Here is a 13,983-nt window from a genome sequence, read left to right as displayed (position 1 = left end):
CAGTTGGATATACGAGTATCATCTCAGTTGGATATACGAGTGTCATCTCAGTTGGATATACGAGTGTCATCTCAGTTGGATATACGAGTCGAGTGTCATCTCAGTTGGATATACGAGTATCATCTCAGTAGGATATACGAGTGTCATCTCAGTTGGATGCACGAGTGTCATCTCAGTTGGATATACGAGTGTCATCTCAGTTGGATATACGAGTATCATCTCAGTTGGATATACGAGTGTCATCTCAGTTGGATATACGGGTGTCATCTCAGTTGGATATACGAGTGTCATCTCAGTTGGATATACGAGTATCATCTCAGTTTGGTAAACGAGTATCATCTCAGTTGGATATACGAGTATTATCTCAGTTGGATATACAAGTATCATCTCAGTTGGATATACGAGTATCATCTCAGTTGGATATACGAGTGTCATCTTAGTTGAATACACGAGTATCATCTCAGTTCAGTTGTTCAATGTAGTATACATGCTTGGTCACTCGACTCATTCCTTAAAAATTATTTAGGTAATAATGTTTGTTGATGGAATCAAAACTTCAGAGATATCATGTTTTGAGTGACAGTTTTCGCTGCTTATTCCCCTTAGATACTTCTCTGTTAGAGTCGTGTACATTTAAAAAAAAAAAACTAAGTATGTTAAGTTGTAATTGATTACCAGTAACTTGTCGTCTGCCTCGCATGGTAGATTGATTCTTAAAGCTGGGATATATGAAAATTCAAGCCTTTTTGTTTAATTATAGGCTTTGTCCATGTTCTGCCATCATATGAGAGTTTACTTGTCAAGTTTACTATGTTCTACCATGATTTGACAGTGTACTTGTCACGTTTAGTTGTCAGTGACAAATAGTTATGGGATGTTCTTTCTGAATGTTTACTCAACGTTTACTCGGGTTGATTTGGTATCTCCTTTCTCACTGGCGACTCTCCAATACTTACTGCTGTGTGGTGCAAAACTTGCTGAACTGCCTAGGACGTAAGTGCATACAGACGAGATACTATCAAAGAGACTTTGTCGGTCGACCCTCATACAGCAGAGCTCACCTTTCTCTACAACAGTTCTCCCTGTGTGTACCTTTGCTTCCTACTACACACAGTTTAAGCTAGTGCGAATAATGAGAACCCATCATACCAGAAAATAGCTGGATAACCGATAATACGACATAGGAATGGAAGCTATAATTATGCCTTCGCATTGGTTAACGGAATATTTAATTTTATGAAAGGATCGTCAGTTTTGCCGCCTCTTTTACTACGAACGTGTGTAAAATTCATAGTAAATCTCAAGGCCACGCCCGAACTCGATAGTCCCGCCCCTGTCACGTGGCTGGCCATACAAACAAAAACGCGAACTATCCAGGAATTTTACTACTGATACAGATGCCCGGGTGAGGAAAAAGAAAAGACCGAGTGCACGGAATATTAAGTTTGCATACTTGTTACCAGAACGTTTGATATTCGCCATTCTTGTGAAATAGAGACGAAGTACAATAGCAATCCACATAAATGATCTTCGATCTTGACATGGGCATCGTTTGATTTTGGACGAATGTACGTTCGAGTACAGGACACGAGATGTGATTGAATTCGAAAATTTATTTGGAATATATTTTTTATTCAGTATGAAAGCCTTCAATAGAGTCATTATCAACTTGACAAATTCTGCGCTCTTTCATGCGATGCACATCATTTTGTCTTACCTGATCTCACCATCCGCAGGTAAGTTTAATGTGATAATTTGCTCTTACGCAATGTTTTGATCGTGTTAAGTACGTTCGACTTGTGCCTCAGAAACTAAGTCTTCAAGCTATTGTCTGAAAGCGGGGGGGGGGGGGGGGGGGAGATTAGCAGGAGGTTAGGTGAGCCTATTTGGGGAGGGAAGGGGGTAAGGATTGTTCTACCCTGGCTCCGTTTTCATGTCTCAGTTTGAGACAGCATTCAGATGTTTAGTTTCCCCGTCACTATCGCTAATGTGTGGACGATTCCCAAACTTTACAACTTTAAAGGACCAGCTTTTCATATAGAATTTTGGAACATTGCCCCTCTTTCCTAACAATAAAGTAAGTTTGACTCTGTGTATTCAATTTAAAAAATGTCAACTGTTGAGGGCGGGGAGTAGTTTTGAGTGCATATTTTCAATATAAAATAGCAGATTAAATATCTTCCTTTACTCTGTTTATTGCACACGCTCAGCGCTTTCACAGAGCCTATTGGTTAGAGCGTCCGCCTCGGATGCGGGAGGTCGCGGGTTCGATCCCCAACCGAGTCATACCAAAGACTTACAAAATGGTACTAACAGTTGCCTCGCTTGGCGCTCAGCATTAAGAGGTTAGTGTTTGGACTGGTTGGCCTGTTGTCAGGATAATCTGGCTGCGTGGGACATCATGCTACATGTCTGCGGCAGTGATGCCCCAGTGCTAGACATCACCTTAAACTGTCACACTGCAGACATCGTAGCGATATGACTGAAAAATTGTTAAAGCTACGCTAAAAATTTAAATCACACACACACACACACTCACACACACACACACACACACACACACACACACACACACACACACACTTTCACAGAAAAAAAGATTAACTCTTACGTCGTTAGTATCCGTACTTTTCTCTTGACAGGTCCACAGTGCTGGAATTTCGTGCCCACCGTATTAATTATTTGCATACACCGGTTAGCTGACGGGCTGTGAAAACAGTATTCGAAGCAGCAAACAAATAAGCAGATCAAACAACACACACACACACACACACATTTTAAAGTGGTTATGGTAGTTGGAACTTGGGCACACCGCCTGCCAATACCGTAAGTTGTGAAGGAACAAATAGGTTATTCGTCATGGTCGTATATAACTAGAGCAAATCACGACCGTTCAAGACGTCCAAGACCAATTTAAGTTGGACCATGGAGCTTTCAACATAGCGTTGTCGTCTCAAGTATTGACTGTAAATGCCAGGGTCTTGTTGCCTTTCCTGGCGAAAGTAGAAACATGAAGAGACGAAAAGGTGCGGTAATGAAGAAACTGTAGGACTGTATCATTGTTTATCAATAACAAGTTCTCACTGCCGTAAGCCCGTAAATGTCTCTTTTCCTCATAAAGTATTGTGCCAACAGGTGAATGAAATAAGGCAACACATGTATAAAATCAAAGACACATTCATGACGCAAAACAATAGGCCATTTTCATGCATAAAACTTAACAATACCCCTAGTAAATCTAGGATAATGGAGATGCCTAGTGTAACAAAGAACGGAGGGTTGAGTAATCGCTTCCCACTATCTGTGTACTCGCACAAATATGTCTTTGCAACACTGTCGCTCGTTTCTCTTTTGCGCCTGTCCATGATTTTGTTTTTTTTTGTAATCAAAGGAAGCTTTGTATATGATCCTTACTCATGCGTTTATCTTACTAAATGTTAACGATATCTACTACTCTACATGGATTTATTGTAACATATACGTACATGTCAGATCATAGTGGGTAACAAAAGGTGTTGTCAATAGAGAATCTGGGTTGGAACATCAAGCTAGGAACTGTTTAACACTGGGAGTAGCTTTCCAATCTTCCTTTTACATAGAATGCAATCTCCATCACAGACATTTGTGTTGCTTGAAAATGGTGGACAAAATATGATCGGAATAGCTTTCTACTCATGCGTGATATATTACCTAAGTTCCATACTGTTTCTAAAGGTTGCAATGTGAATATGGAGAAAATCGCGACTTGATTACTGTTCCAAAGACGATATCATGTTGCCATTTATGTTTTCCTACTAACTGACCGAGTAAAGCCGTCATTGACAGGCGACCTAAAAAACAATAGTGTTAAAATAACGCTAAAAAAATGGAACCTATAACAGACATACAATACTTCGAAGTGATACTTTTCCTTTTTAAGACTGTTCACCTGCAAATAAAACAGTATATGCAAAAGCAATACAATATGCATTTCCCTGCTCGCAGCGTGGACTCCATTTAGCAAGTGCGACCAAATGTAAAAGCTTGAAACAATATGTGCGCGTATTTACTGCTCATCGGTAAGAAACGAAGTATAGGAGTAATCGCCTTTATTATGGATACCAGCCAAAGTCTAAAAATAAATATACGGAACGAAAATGTAAGCCAAGATCAGTCTTTTGTACTTTAAAATAGGAAATTGGGATATCCTGCATCATATAAGAGTTCATGGTATTTAGATTTCCAAAAGAAATGTATTATTTGTTATTATAATTTGTCATTATTATTTGTTATTATAATTTATCATTATTTATTGAACACTGGTGATAAAATGTAATTAGGCGTGTAGATTTTGTTGTAGTGTAAAGACAGACTCATTTAATATCAGATAGCCTCCATACGGTGAGGTACAAAGCGATTATATATACAGCGAAAAATGAAAATAAACACTGATTAGAATGATCAGTTCTTAAACTTGCAGACAATTTTTTTCTTATCAATTTAATAATGAATGAAGCGGATAAAGTTTAAATTGGACTGACCTTTGGTGTATTAATAGTTGCTTGTTTTTAACAATCTTTGATCAATACTTGGCTTTATTTGATCAATAATCAATACATGTTTATCTGATCGAGTAGCAGTAAATATTGGATTTTATGACCAAATTATGTAATGATATTATTTTTGACACACTGATTTTATTTTCATCCTTTTGTGCTTTGTGTTATGTAAATTTTATTTAATTATATCTGATTTAATATATATTTATTTCAATTTAATTGTTTGTTTGTCAGTTGGAAATGTTTGGGTTTTTTTAAATAAGTTTCATTACATTGTAATGTAAATTTATTCACTGGAGATGATACTTTTCCAGAATATAGTTTGACCTTGACTGTTCGTTTTAGTAAACACCAGGTGTTGACCTGGATCTTAACCTTGATTCAAAATTTAGTAACAGCCACGTCAACAAGTTCATTTTTATTTATTTTTTATTGTGGGTCTTATAAGAGTGAGATCGAGGCTGTATTGAATATATGACCCTAGACTTGTAAATAGTTTTTAGTGAAGTAAGCAACTTTAATTCTCAGAGTAAAATTATTGGGTCTTATCAAGGACACACAGGGGCAACGTGATTTTTTAAATATGTAAACATGACCACGTGACCCTTATGCGGGGCGTAAAATTCAAGTTTTAAACCATCTTATTAGAGAAGTAAACACAGTTGGGCGTTTTTATTTAAACTGGAAGGTGTTGTGTCCCTTATAGATTTTTCAAATTACTTTGATTCAAAAGGATTTTAAAAACTTCCCTGGACAGTACGTGTGCTCAGATGGGATTCTTGAACAAAGACAGCTTTTAAAAAAAATAATGTACTCAGATTTCTAAAGCCGGGGCGATATTTCTTGTTTCTATAAGGAACTGTAGACTTCAACACTACAGATTACAGCATACGTCATCGTCTTCCATGTTGGATTTTTCGTCGGGACTCGAACTTGAAATCATTAGAACATTTTATTATTAGGACTTCTAAAATTTTATTCATGGATTATTTTTTGGATTTGATTCTTAAAACCGTAAGTTCATATTTCTTTTTCATTTTTACAGAATTTTTCCAGGGAAATAAATTACTATATTTTTCAAAGCTTGTTGTTTTCACTCTTTCGTGTGTTACTGTTTATTCGAACCTAAACACGTAACATAAGACTCCGTTTTGGCGATAACTACTTGAGTGCAAAATCCAAAGTATCAGTACAATTTTGACTTTTTGTACGTGTTTTTGAAGATCAATACAGAGCTCCGCAATACTAACTTTAAATTTAATACAAAAGTTAGTGAACTAAGTAAACAGAGAAAACAAAATCACTTCTTGGCAAGAACAAACTTTTTTATTAAGCCGGGAGGTCTTGCGTGGCTTTTTTGTTCTAGACCTTCTGGCACTAACCTATGAAATGCCCCCTATCCATTTTGGAGTAGCGACCGTCTAATAAATTGCTCTTGACTTGTTTGGCGATTAGGTCTGGATCATCTGTCTCGGATGAAAAAGAAAGAAAGAAATATGATTCACCATCTACCCCGGGGATCATACACTAAGCATAGTCATAAAACACTCTTAACACGTGACTATCACGTACTCACTATCAATCCAACACACTTAAGCCAAAATGTATCACCTCGAGCTATTCCTGTTTGGCAAAATGTCCCGGCATTTTGTGATATAAAACTACGCATTTCCACGATGTTAATGACCGGTGTCCTTCAAATTAGATTTCAGTTTTCGTTGAAATTGCGATCTGTATAACCCTTGTTTTCTCTTTCATTATTTAATAAACTGCAAATGTCGTAAACATACGATTGAAATCACTAATGCCTTTCTGTTGGGTTACGTCAATTACGTAGGATAATGGCACTGAACGCGCTTATGCATGGCACTACATAGTAACATCGATAAAATTTTCCGCTTTGAAAACAAAAAAATATACATTTAGAATGTATTTGCTGTGATCCTTCTCTATAACGGATTTTGTGTAGAATATGAAGATTTTTCCAAATATGCAGTTAGGAAACTAGGGAATTCGAATGCTTTGCTGCAATGGTGGAGCACAGTAAAGACGACGTTACAAAGGTGCACGTGGCGGACGTCACAACGTACCACTGACTTCACAATGAAGCGCATCTAACCCGTCATAAACAGTCTTCTTTTCCATTGTTTTCCGTTAGATTTCGGTACGTGGTAAGAAAAGTAAGGTGGGACCGGTTATCGGAACATTCTCTTCCTTTTCCATCAAGTCGAGAAGGAAACATAGGATGTACTTCGTCGCCATTGGGAACTCAATTCTGAACTACTTACGTTCACAAAGAACAATATTGCGACAGAAGGAGACAAAATCGCAATCGGAACATTTTCGGTCTTTACTCTCGTAACATAGGTGGCGCACTAAGACAGGTTCGAATCAACAAACACGTCAAAATTGATGTTTAATCCTTCTACTACTTCCGAAGTCAAATCACAACCTGACGGAAATTGCTGATACTATCTAACCGCGCTCATACACTACTGCGCAGAGACAATGTACTTAGGTTTAGACGACCTGGAAATCTAAATAGGCAGCGAAGGAGCATGAGCGATGAACAGCATGTTAAAATGAGTGTCATGTTAGTAATGTATCGCAGGCACTGGTGACTGAAAACATTTCTTGACGGTATTTGCATGTCAGCCATGTTGGTTTAATTCCAAGGCCTCGCCTTTATGTAGTTGTAGAGCAAATACTATTTGGACACTAGCGAACACATTTTAGTGGCACAAAGTTTAGCATCTACATAAGTTGATTTCGCGATTGGAAAATAGTAACCTATTTTATTGACGTAGGTTTTAACTAATCGCTGACAGCTTTGTACTGTGCTTTTAGGCAGCCATCTTTGTACGTTTTTCCCTTTTATGCGCTGCACCGATATGACGCTATAGATACGGTGCTTTTAGGCAGCCATCTTTGTACGTTTTTTCCCTTTATGCGCTGCACCGATATGAAGCTATAGATCCATCACTAGACGTAAGGAGGAGTTTCCAGTTAAGCCATTCCTGTATGGTTGCGACTCTGTGGTCTTAAACTAAGTAACATGAAAGAGCGAAAATCAACAAGTTTTGTAAAAATTTAACAAATAATGTATACCCCTAGTGAGACGTTCATTAGAATTCGCAGTTTTGTAAATTGAATCCCCAATAGTCCTGAAAGTTCAATCACCAGTCCAAACGTATGAAGTTCTAATTGAATCCCAATGGCTTTCCAAATAAATTTCAATGTTGAATGTGTTGATATGCTTGTAGTCTCGAATTTGCTAATGCGTTTATAGTTCTTCGTGAAACTCAAGCCTGCTTTCTGTTTATTTCTTTGTTTTTTCAAGTAACTCGAGACCATAAAAATCTCTTCATTATCTGACACTGAAATGACCTCTTTACGGAGACTTCTGTCCATCTGTCCCGTCAAGACAATTCATGTCCCGCACTCCTATCAAAACATTCCATATCCATCTGTCCCATCAAAATAATTCATGTCCGTCTGTCCCATCTTGTTTCCGCTCAGTTAACGTTTCAAGGACATCGTGCATTTAAACCAGATTTAATATCGGGTTTTAAATTGTGACGTCCTAGGTCAAGTTAAATGTTCATTATTTTCCAACAAAGCTTAACAGAGGTATGGCACCTGTTTGACTTGGAATCTTGTCCTTCATGTGTGAACATATGGACACATACATCAGTGTGGTTTCTGATTAAACGATGATGTACCTTCCTGCTAGGATTCAGGATTTTGTCAGGCACTACATTATGCTTTTATCCATGCTCGTAAATAAATACCTATATGCTTCTGTACACCGAAATGATAGTGGGGTGGGGTTTGGGGTTGTGGTGGAAATGTAGAATGATAAATCATACAGCAAATTAACCTAATCAGTTAGTTTAGAAGTGTTCAAATTGGGCTGCTGTGCAGCCGTAACCAGTTACACTTTCTCATTTGATCTTACTTGCCACCTTGCCAACCATTCCATATTCCAAGGTGTGTGTGTCTTTTGAGAGAGAGAGAGAGAAAGAGAGAGAGAGAGAGAATTGTATTTCTTTAAATATATATAATTGATTACATATTATATATTTATCGATGAAGATAATAAATATTTATATAATTAGGTCTATTTAGATATCAGATTTTAATTAATTAAAAAAATGAAGCACTTAGGACAGTAATGTGCATTTTAAATTGTTCAATATTTTTGTATTGATATTCTAGTTAGTTTTCTACACACAAAATGTCAGTTTTCTTGTTCTGTGATCAGGCAATTTTCATTATATACACACACGTGAGTCGGGGGAAAGTGAAGAAACCAGGTAACAGTATGTATAAAGAAAATTTGCCGTGGGGAAATGGACATGACTACAAGTCTTGTATCAAAATACTTAAAGGCGGGCCAAGCCCAATCAAACCAGTTTTAAAGCGTGTTTCTGACACAGCAAAAAAGGTGGTGGCTTTGTATTTAACCATATATCATGCATATTTCACTGTGTATACATTTTTGTATATTTTATCATGTAAATATGACAATAAAAATTTCATGAGAAAAAAAGAAAGAAACAGCAAAAGAAGCAAACTGCGTTGTATTGGTTACCGTTGAATAGAAGAAATACCTCAAAATATAGCAGCCACACTATTTTAATGCGGATTTAGCCCAACCAAATCAGTTCCTGAGAATGAAATTCTGACCTACACAAATAATGGAAGTGGCCCAAAGCACTAGATGTATCAATTGCAGTAAATGTATCAATCAAGTTCATATATAAACTTAGAATTAAACCTGTTGGAAAGACATTATGCAGACGGTGTGTGATGATGTATATGGATGGGGTGGGTGTTCCAAATATTTTATTTAAACTATCATAGAAGTCCCACCCAAGCTCTGTTTCGTTCGAAGTTAAATTTAGTGAAAGATAGATGTAAAGCCCCGAGCCCCCAGTCAACAATGCCGACGGCTATATGGCTAAATATAAAAAGGTTGAAATTCAGTGAATAACAATTTAATAACAAATCAGTAATCAAGTGACTCAATTTTCCAATTACACTCCTTCCGCTCGATCCTTCGATAAGCCTATTGCATCACTTGATTAGCAGTGTGTGGTTGATTTTCACGTGTCCTTGGGGTTGTTGTATCTAGTGTATCCTTTCTCTCTCCTATTTCTCCCAATACCTTCTCCTCTTCCTCCTCCTCCTCGATTTTCTCTAGACTCCTTTCCTCCTTCTCCACTTTCTCTAGACTCCTTCTCCTCTTACTTCACTTTCTCCCCCACGACTACTCTTCTGTCGAATTCGACTGTCTCGGCTACAGTCTCAATTCCGCCTCCAACTCTTGAAGACTTGGGTCCCAACAGAACCGTAAGTTCTCTTCAATAAAACTTCCTTTTCGAAGCTTTGTCTTTTATTGGAATCTACCTCTAATTTCTGCCGCCAGATTCTTTTCTCGGAGTAAACCCTATTGATCAGCAATCCTTTCAGGCAATACTAACTTAATCATACAAGTTCAGAATGTATCATTCGTGTGTGAATTGTAATCACGCCCTTTATCTCAATTTTGACTGGATATCACTGTGGACCGATCCAAGCAAACTTAGCGGACAATGTCCCTCTCGCTGTCTGTCAACGTATGGACAGATAAGAACACGCCTTGTTCACCCCGTGTGCTTCCTTTTGATCTTAAATGTTTCCTTGTTATTGCTTTTTTTCTGAAATAAGTATTTCCATTAATGAAAGAACAGCGCAAACATATGAGCCTATTATGTTTAGTTGATGACTTTTAAACATTTCACAACCTTAACTCATTTAGTATTGAAATGTGGTATAAGTGTAACATTTGAAGTGAGAGCCAATATGCACTTCTCACCAGTTATATTTTTCATACTTAATTGACATACCTGACATACCTGTATTTCATGTTCTACTCCTATTATCATTATTATTATTATTAATGCGTATTCACATATGTTAAGTTCTTCCTTTCAGCTTTTTTTTGTTACTATGTTCCTTTTAATATGTATATACATTTACAAATGCTACATTGGTAATGGTGACCTATCCCTTCTGTAACTACAGTTTTCCTTTTACAGCCGCGTCTACCCTTCTTTATGCGATAATACAACTTTCTTGTATGTTATACCAGACTTTTCATCCTATACCAAACAATGCCATCACTTCATATACAAACTAATGTCTTCCAAATAGCCTTCAAAACAAACCATGCAACAGAAAATTATGTGCAGCAAACAACCTCAGTTTTTTTTTTTCTTTTCACACATTATATGCATATTGACCTCAGTTACAGTGTTTCTACATGCCATGGCTCTCGTGTCCTCAATCTGTTCTTTTTTAAAGTACCAATCTTATTCTTGTACATTAAAGAGTTGGAGGAACCAAATCGATGAATAACTAGTCAGAACTTGAAACAAAAGTTATCTGAACCACTTGCACGGGTGTGGTGTGTATACTTTTGTTTTCATGGCATAGCACCACGTAAATTCCAGTACAACCTTGTTGGTTGTTTGTATCACGTAATCCGGCCTTCACTAACTACCTAACAGCAAACAGCTGATACACGTGTAAACAGAGAAACCTGGTGAGACGAATGCACCGATTATCGAGCTCATGCATGTGCACACAGAATATTTAAAAAGGAATCAATACACATTATACAAGTATTTTGATATTTAGAAAATCTAAGAAGAGAATGATTTTGATTGGTTTTACTGGCACTTTCCGGATTTTAGAAAATGCTGACTGACTTCCGTTGCGTGTGATCTAGTAATTATATGGGTGGGTAGTTATATAAGAATGTAAGCAGATAAAATGGTAGATAGGAATGCTAATAGGTCGATATACAGCTATGTACGAGGAAGTAAAGAGCTATTGTCAGTCACACCAATCGCAATTAAAAATAAGTATTTCATCTTTTAACATATGGTGTAAATGTATCCAGCTTTTCTACGTAACTTATATATTCAAGTACCAAACAAGCACAACTGCATAGGGTCAGTTATGTTGTCGCACAATGCGCCGGCGGATCTGGATCTATCTACTTTGTCAGGAGCAATCAGTAGAACAAAGAAAATAGACCCTGGTCTGACCGCGGATTAAGCTAAAGCAGACAAGGTTCCATCGTGTTTGAAGTTGGACCAAACTTATACGCTAATATAGGCGGTAAGAAAATTCAATATTGTAACGGTCCTGTTACAGCTGGAATGCCAGTCAATCAAGATAACGACCGCATAGCGTACGTAATGCATACATCTGGATGTTATCAGCACGTATGCATGTCAAGGTCATTTTTACGCTATTTACCTGTTGGGGTCGGCGAAACACATAGACAAAATAGGTTAGAGAAAAAGAAGAAGAAAAACGGTCACTGTAGCTTCATCACTTCTATGACCTGTGAGAAAGCATACATACCGATACCGTGTGAACTGTCTGGCAACCGAATCATACATGTATATCAAAAGACGTTTACTTTATTTGTTTGCATTTCCTATTTTTATATTATTATTTAAATTGTCTCATTGCCTGAGATCATTCTGCAATCTCTGCTTCCCTTTTGGTTCAGTTGTGGAATGTTTATATTTGATATGGCACAGACACGTGTAGCGTTTAAATCTGTAAATAGGCAGGGTAGCGAATCGGAACACCCCGGCATTGTACCTATTTTCACTACCAAAGACAAAAATGTATACCTCATTATTACATTTCCAGGACTGACGTTAATAACTACAATTAATTATTGAATACAGGTAACTCACCACTCTTGAAAATATTTGGGGCCTAGACGATTACTCACATCTCGCGACTGTGCGCATGTTCGAGTTTCCATTCGAGCGACGAGAGTATGTGAGAAAGCTTGCCAGGAGCTTCTCGTTGGTCGGTGGTTCCGTACCGGGATTTTCTGAGCTCTACATGCAACTAGTATACTGTGCGATATGGCCTATCATGTGCTGGAAGAAAAAAAACATTAACACTCCATCCCCCAAACAAGTCTGAACAATATTTGAGGGCTCTTAGATTACATATTACTAATTTGTAATCCCTTTTGAGTGTTATGATATCACAAGCTATACTTTAGTTATTTTGCTTACATATCTCATATGATGTAAAATATTACAAACTGGGTGTAAAACAAAATCTTGTCCTGTCTTGTCCTGGCATTCTTATCAGTCGGACGCGGAGGTCATTGTGCTTCGATCTGTATATTTACATAAGCGAAATAAACTAAACAGTACTATTTACATCACCTCTAAATAGTTTGAGAACTATTCAGTCGCGACTGCAACCTGTTAACCACCCAAGCCACCGCTTCATCTTGAAGAAAGGAGTGTAATGAATTCTATCATAGACTGCGTTTTGCTGTTATTTTTTGCTGTTATTAAAACGGGGTTTTCACTCCATGAAGTGCTGATACTTCATTTTAACTGAAAAGGAATGTATGAGTGAATGAATTTGTTAGCAACAAGGACGACAATACCGCATCTAAGTAAAGAACACACTCTAGACTTCTCGAGACCTATGTACGAATGCACATGAATACATAAGCCATCTTGAGCTGGTATTTGTTGAATAAATACGCATTGTCGTCATATTTTTGCCTTGAAATGTATATAATGGAAATTAATATAACTTAAAAGTTACAATAAGAAGTTTAAAGTTGTTATTTACACTGTGCATGCGTTTCTCGTAGCACAGTCACTCTGGCGCTTTTACTTTTGCCTACAATGATTTCTTTAACCTCCGTCTGATAAATACAACCAAACTAATGCACGACATCCAAGCTAACCTAACAACTTGCTTACCTCCTACCGCAGAACAACTCGATAACTGTCTGCGTTCATTACTTGACAAACATGCCCCAGCTACCAAGTGCAGAGTATCAATTCAAAAGTGTTCTCCGTGGTATAGCAGTGTTAGGGACCAGCTTCGCACTGCTAAAAGAGACTGCCGTAAAGCTGAGAGGCTTTGGCTTTCCACCAGACTCACTATTCATAAGCAAGTCTATGAAGCCACTAAGAAGAGTGTCACAAATGTAGTCCATGCAGCGAAATCAGCCCACTACACTACTAAGATCATGGAAAGTTCCAGCTGCAAAGACCTCTTCGAGATTACTAACAAGCTAATGTCAAGGAACAAATCAACACCACTTCCAACTACCTTCTCTCCAGTCGACCTTCCGGACATGTTTGCAAATTTCTTCCGTGACAAAGTACAAACCTTTAGAGATAAGCTTCACACCACAATTTCAATTGACTCGTCGTCACCATACAGTTGGGATACAGAATTTGAGCGGCAACCATTAGCAGCATTTGAACCTGTCTCTATGGATTTCGTACGTACAATCGTGATGAAGAGTGCACCAAAGTCATGTGAACTTGATCCAATTCCAACATCACTGCTGCTTGAGTGCTTAGATCTATTATTGCCTTCACTAACTGAC

General features: G+C 37.6%; 1 protein-coding gene and 1 long non-coding RNA gene across 5 annotated transcripts in view; one reads left to right on the top strand and one right to left on the bottom strand.

The window, feature by feature from the left end:
* The first annotated feature begins 947 nt into the window (after nt 1-947).
* Nucleotides 948-13,983, top strand: part of LOC149800577 (follistatin-like) — an 84,477-nt gene continuing 71,441 nt past the window's right edge. For 2 of the 4 annotated variants that reach the window (XM_089954527.1, XM_089954524.1), the window contains exon 1: nt 951-1,736. Coding sequence is in view for 3 of the 4 variants with exons in the window: in XM_089954524.1 (XP_089810650.1) it covers nt 1,640-1,736 (97 nt within the window). In the remaining variant the exon portion in view is untranslated. Of the gene's footprint in view, nt 1,737-13,983 lie in introns of all 4 variants that reach the window. The other 2 variants (XM_089954526.1, XM_089954525.1) reach the window with 2 other exon arrangements.
* Nucleotides 5,874-13,983, bottom strand: part of LOC149800576 (uncharacterized) — an 87,183-nt gene continuing 79,073 nt past the window's right edge. The window contains exon 3 of the long non-coding RNA XR_016420524.1: nt 5,874-6,004. This is a non-coding gene — a long non-coding RNA (uncharacterized LOC149800576). The remainder of the gene's footprint in view (nt 6,005-13,983) is intronic.

The sequence above is a fragment of the Sinohyriopsis cumingii genome, chromosome 4 (assembly GCF_028554795.1).
Source record: "Sinohyriopsis cumingii isolate HCF-2022 chromosome 4, ASM2855479v2, whole genome shotgun sequence".
NCBI classification, from domain to species: domain Eukaryota; kingdom Metazoa; phylum Mollusca; class Bivalvia; order Unionida; family Unionidae; genus Sinohyriopsis; species Sinohyriopsis cumingii.
The sequence above is the reverse complement of the archived record's forward strand: the minus strand, read 5'-3'. Positions and strand labels throughout refer to the sequence as shown.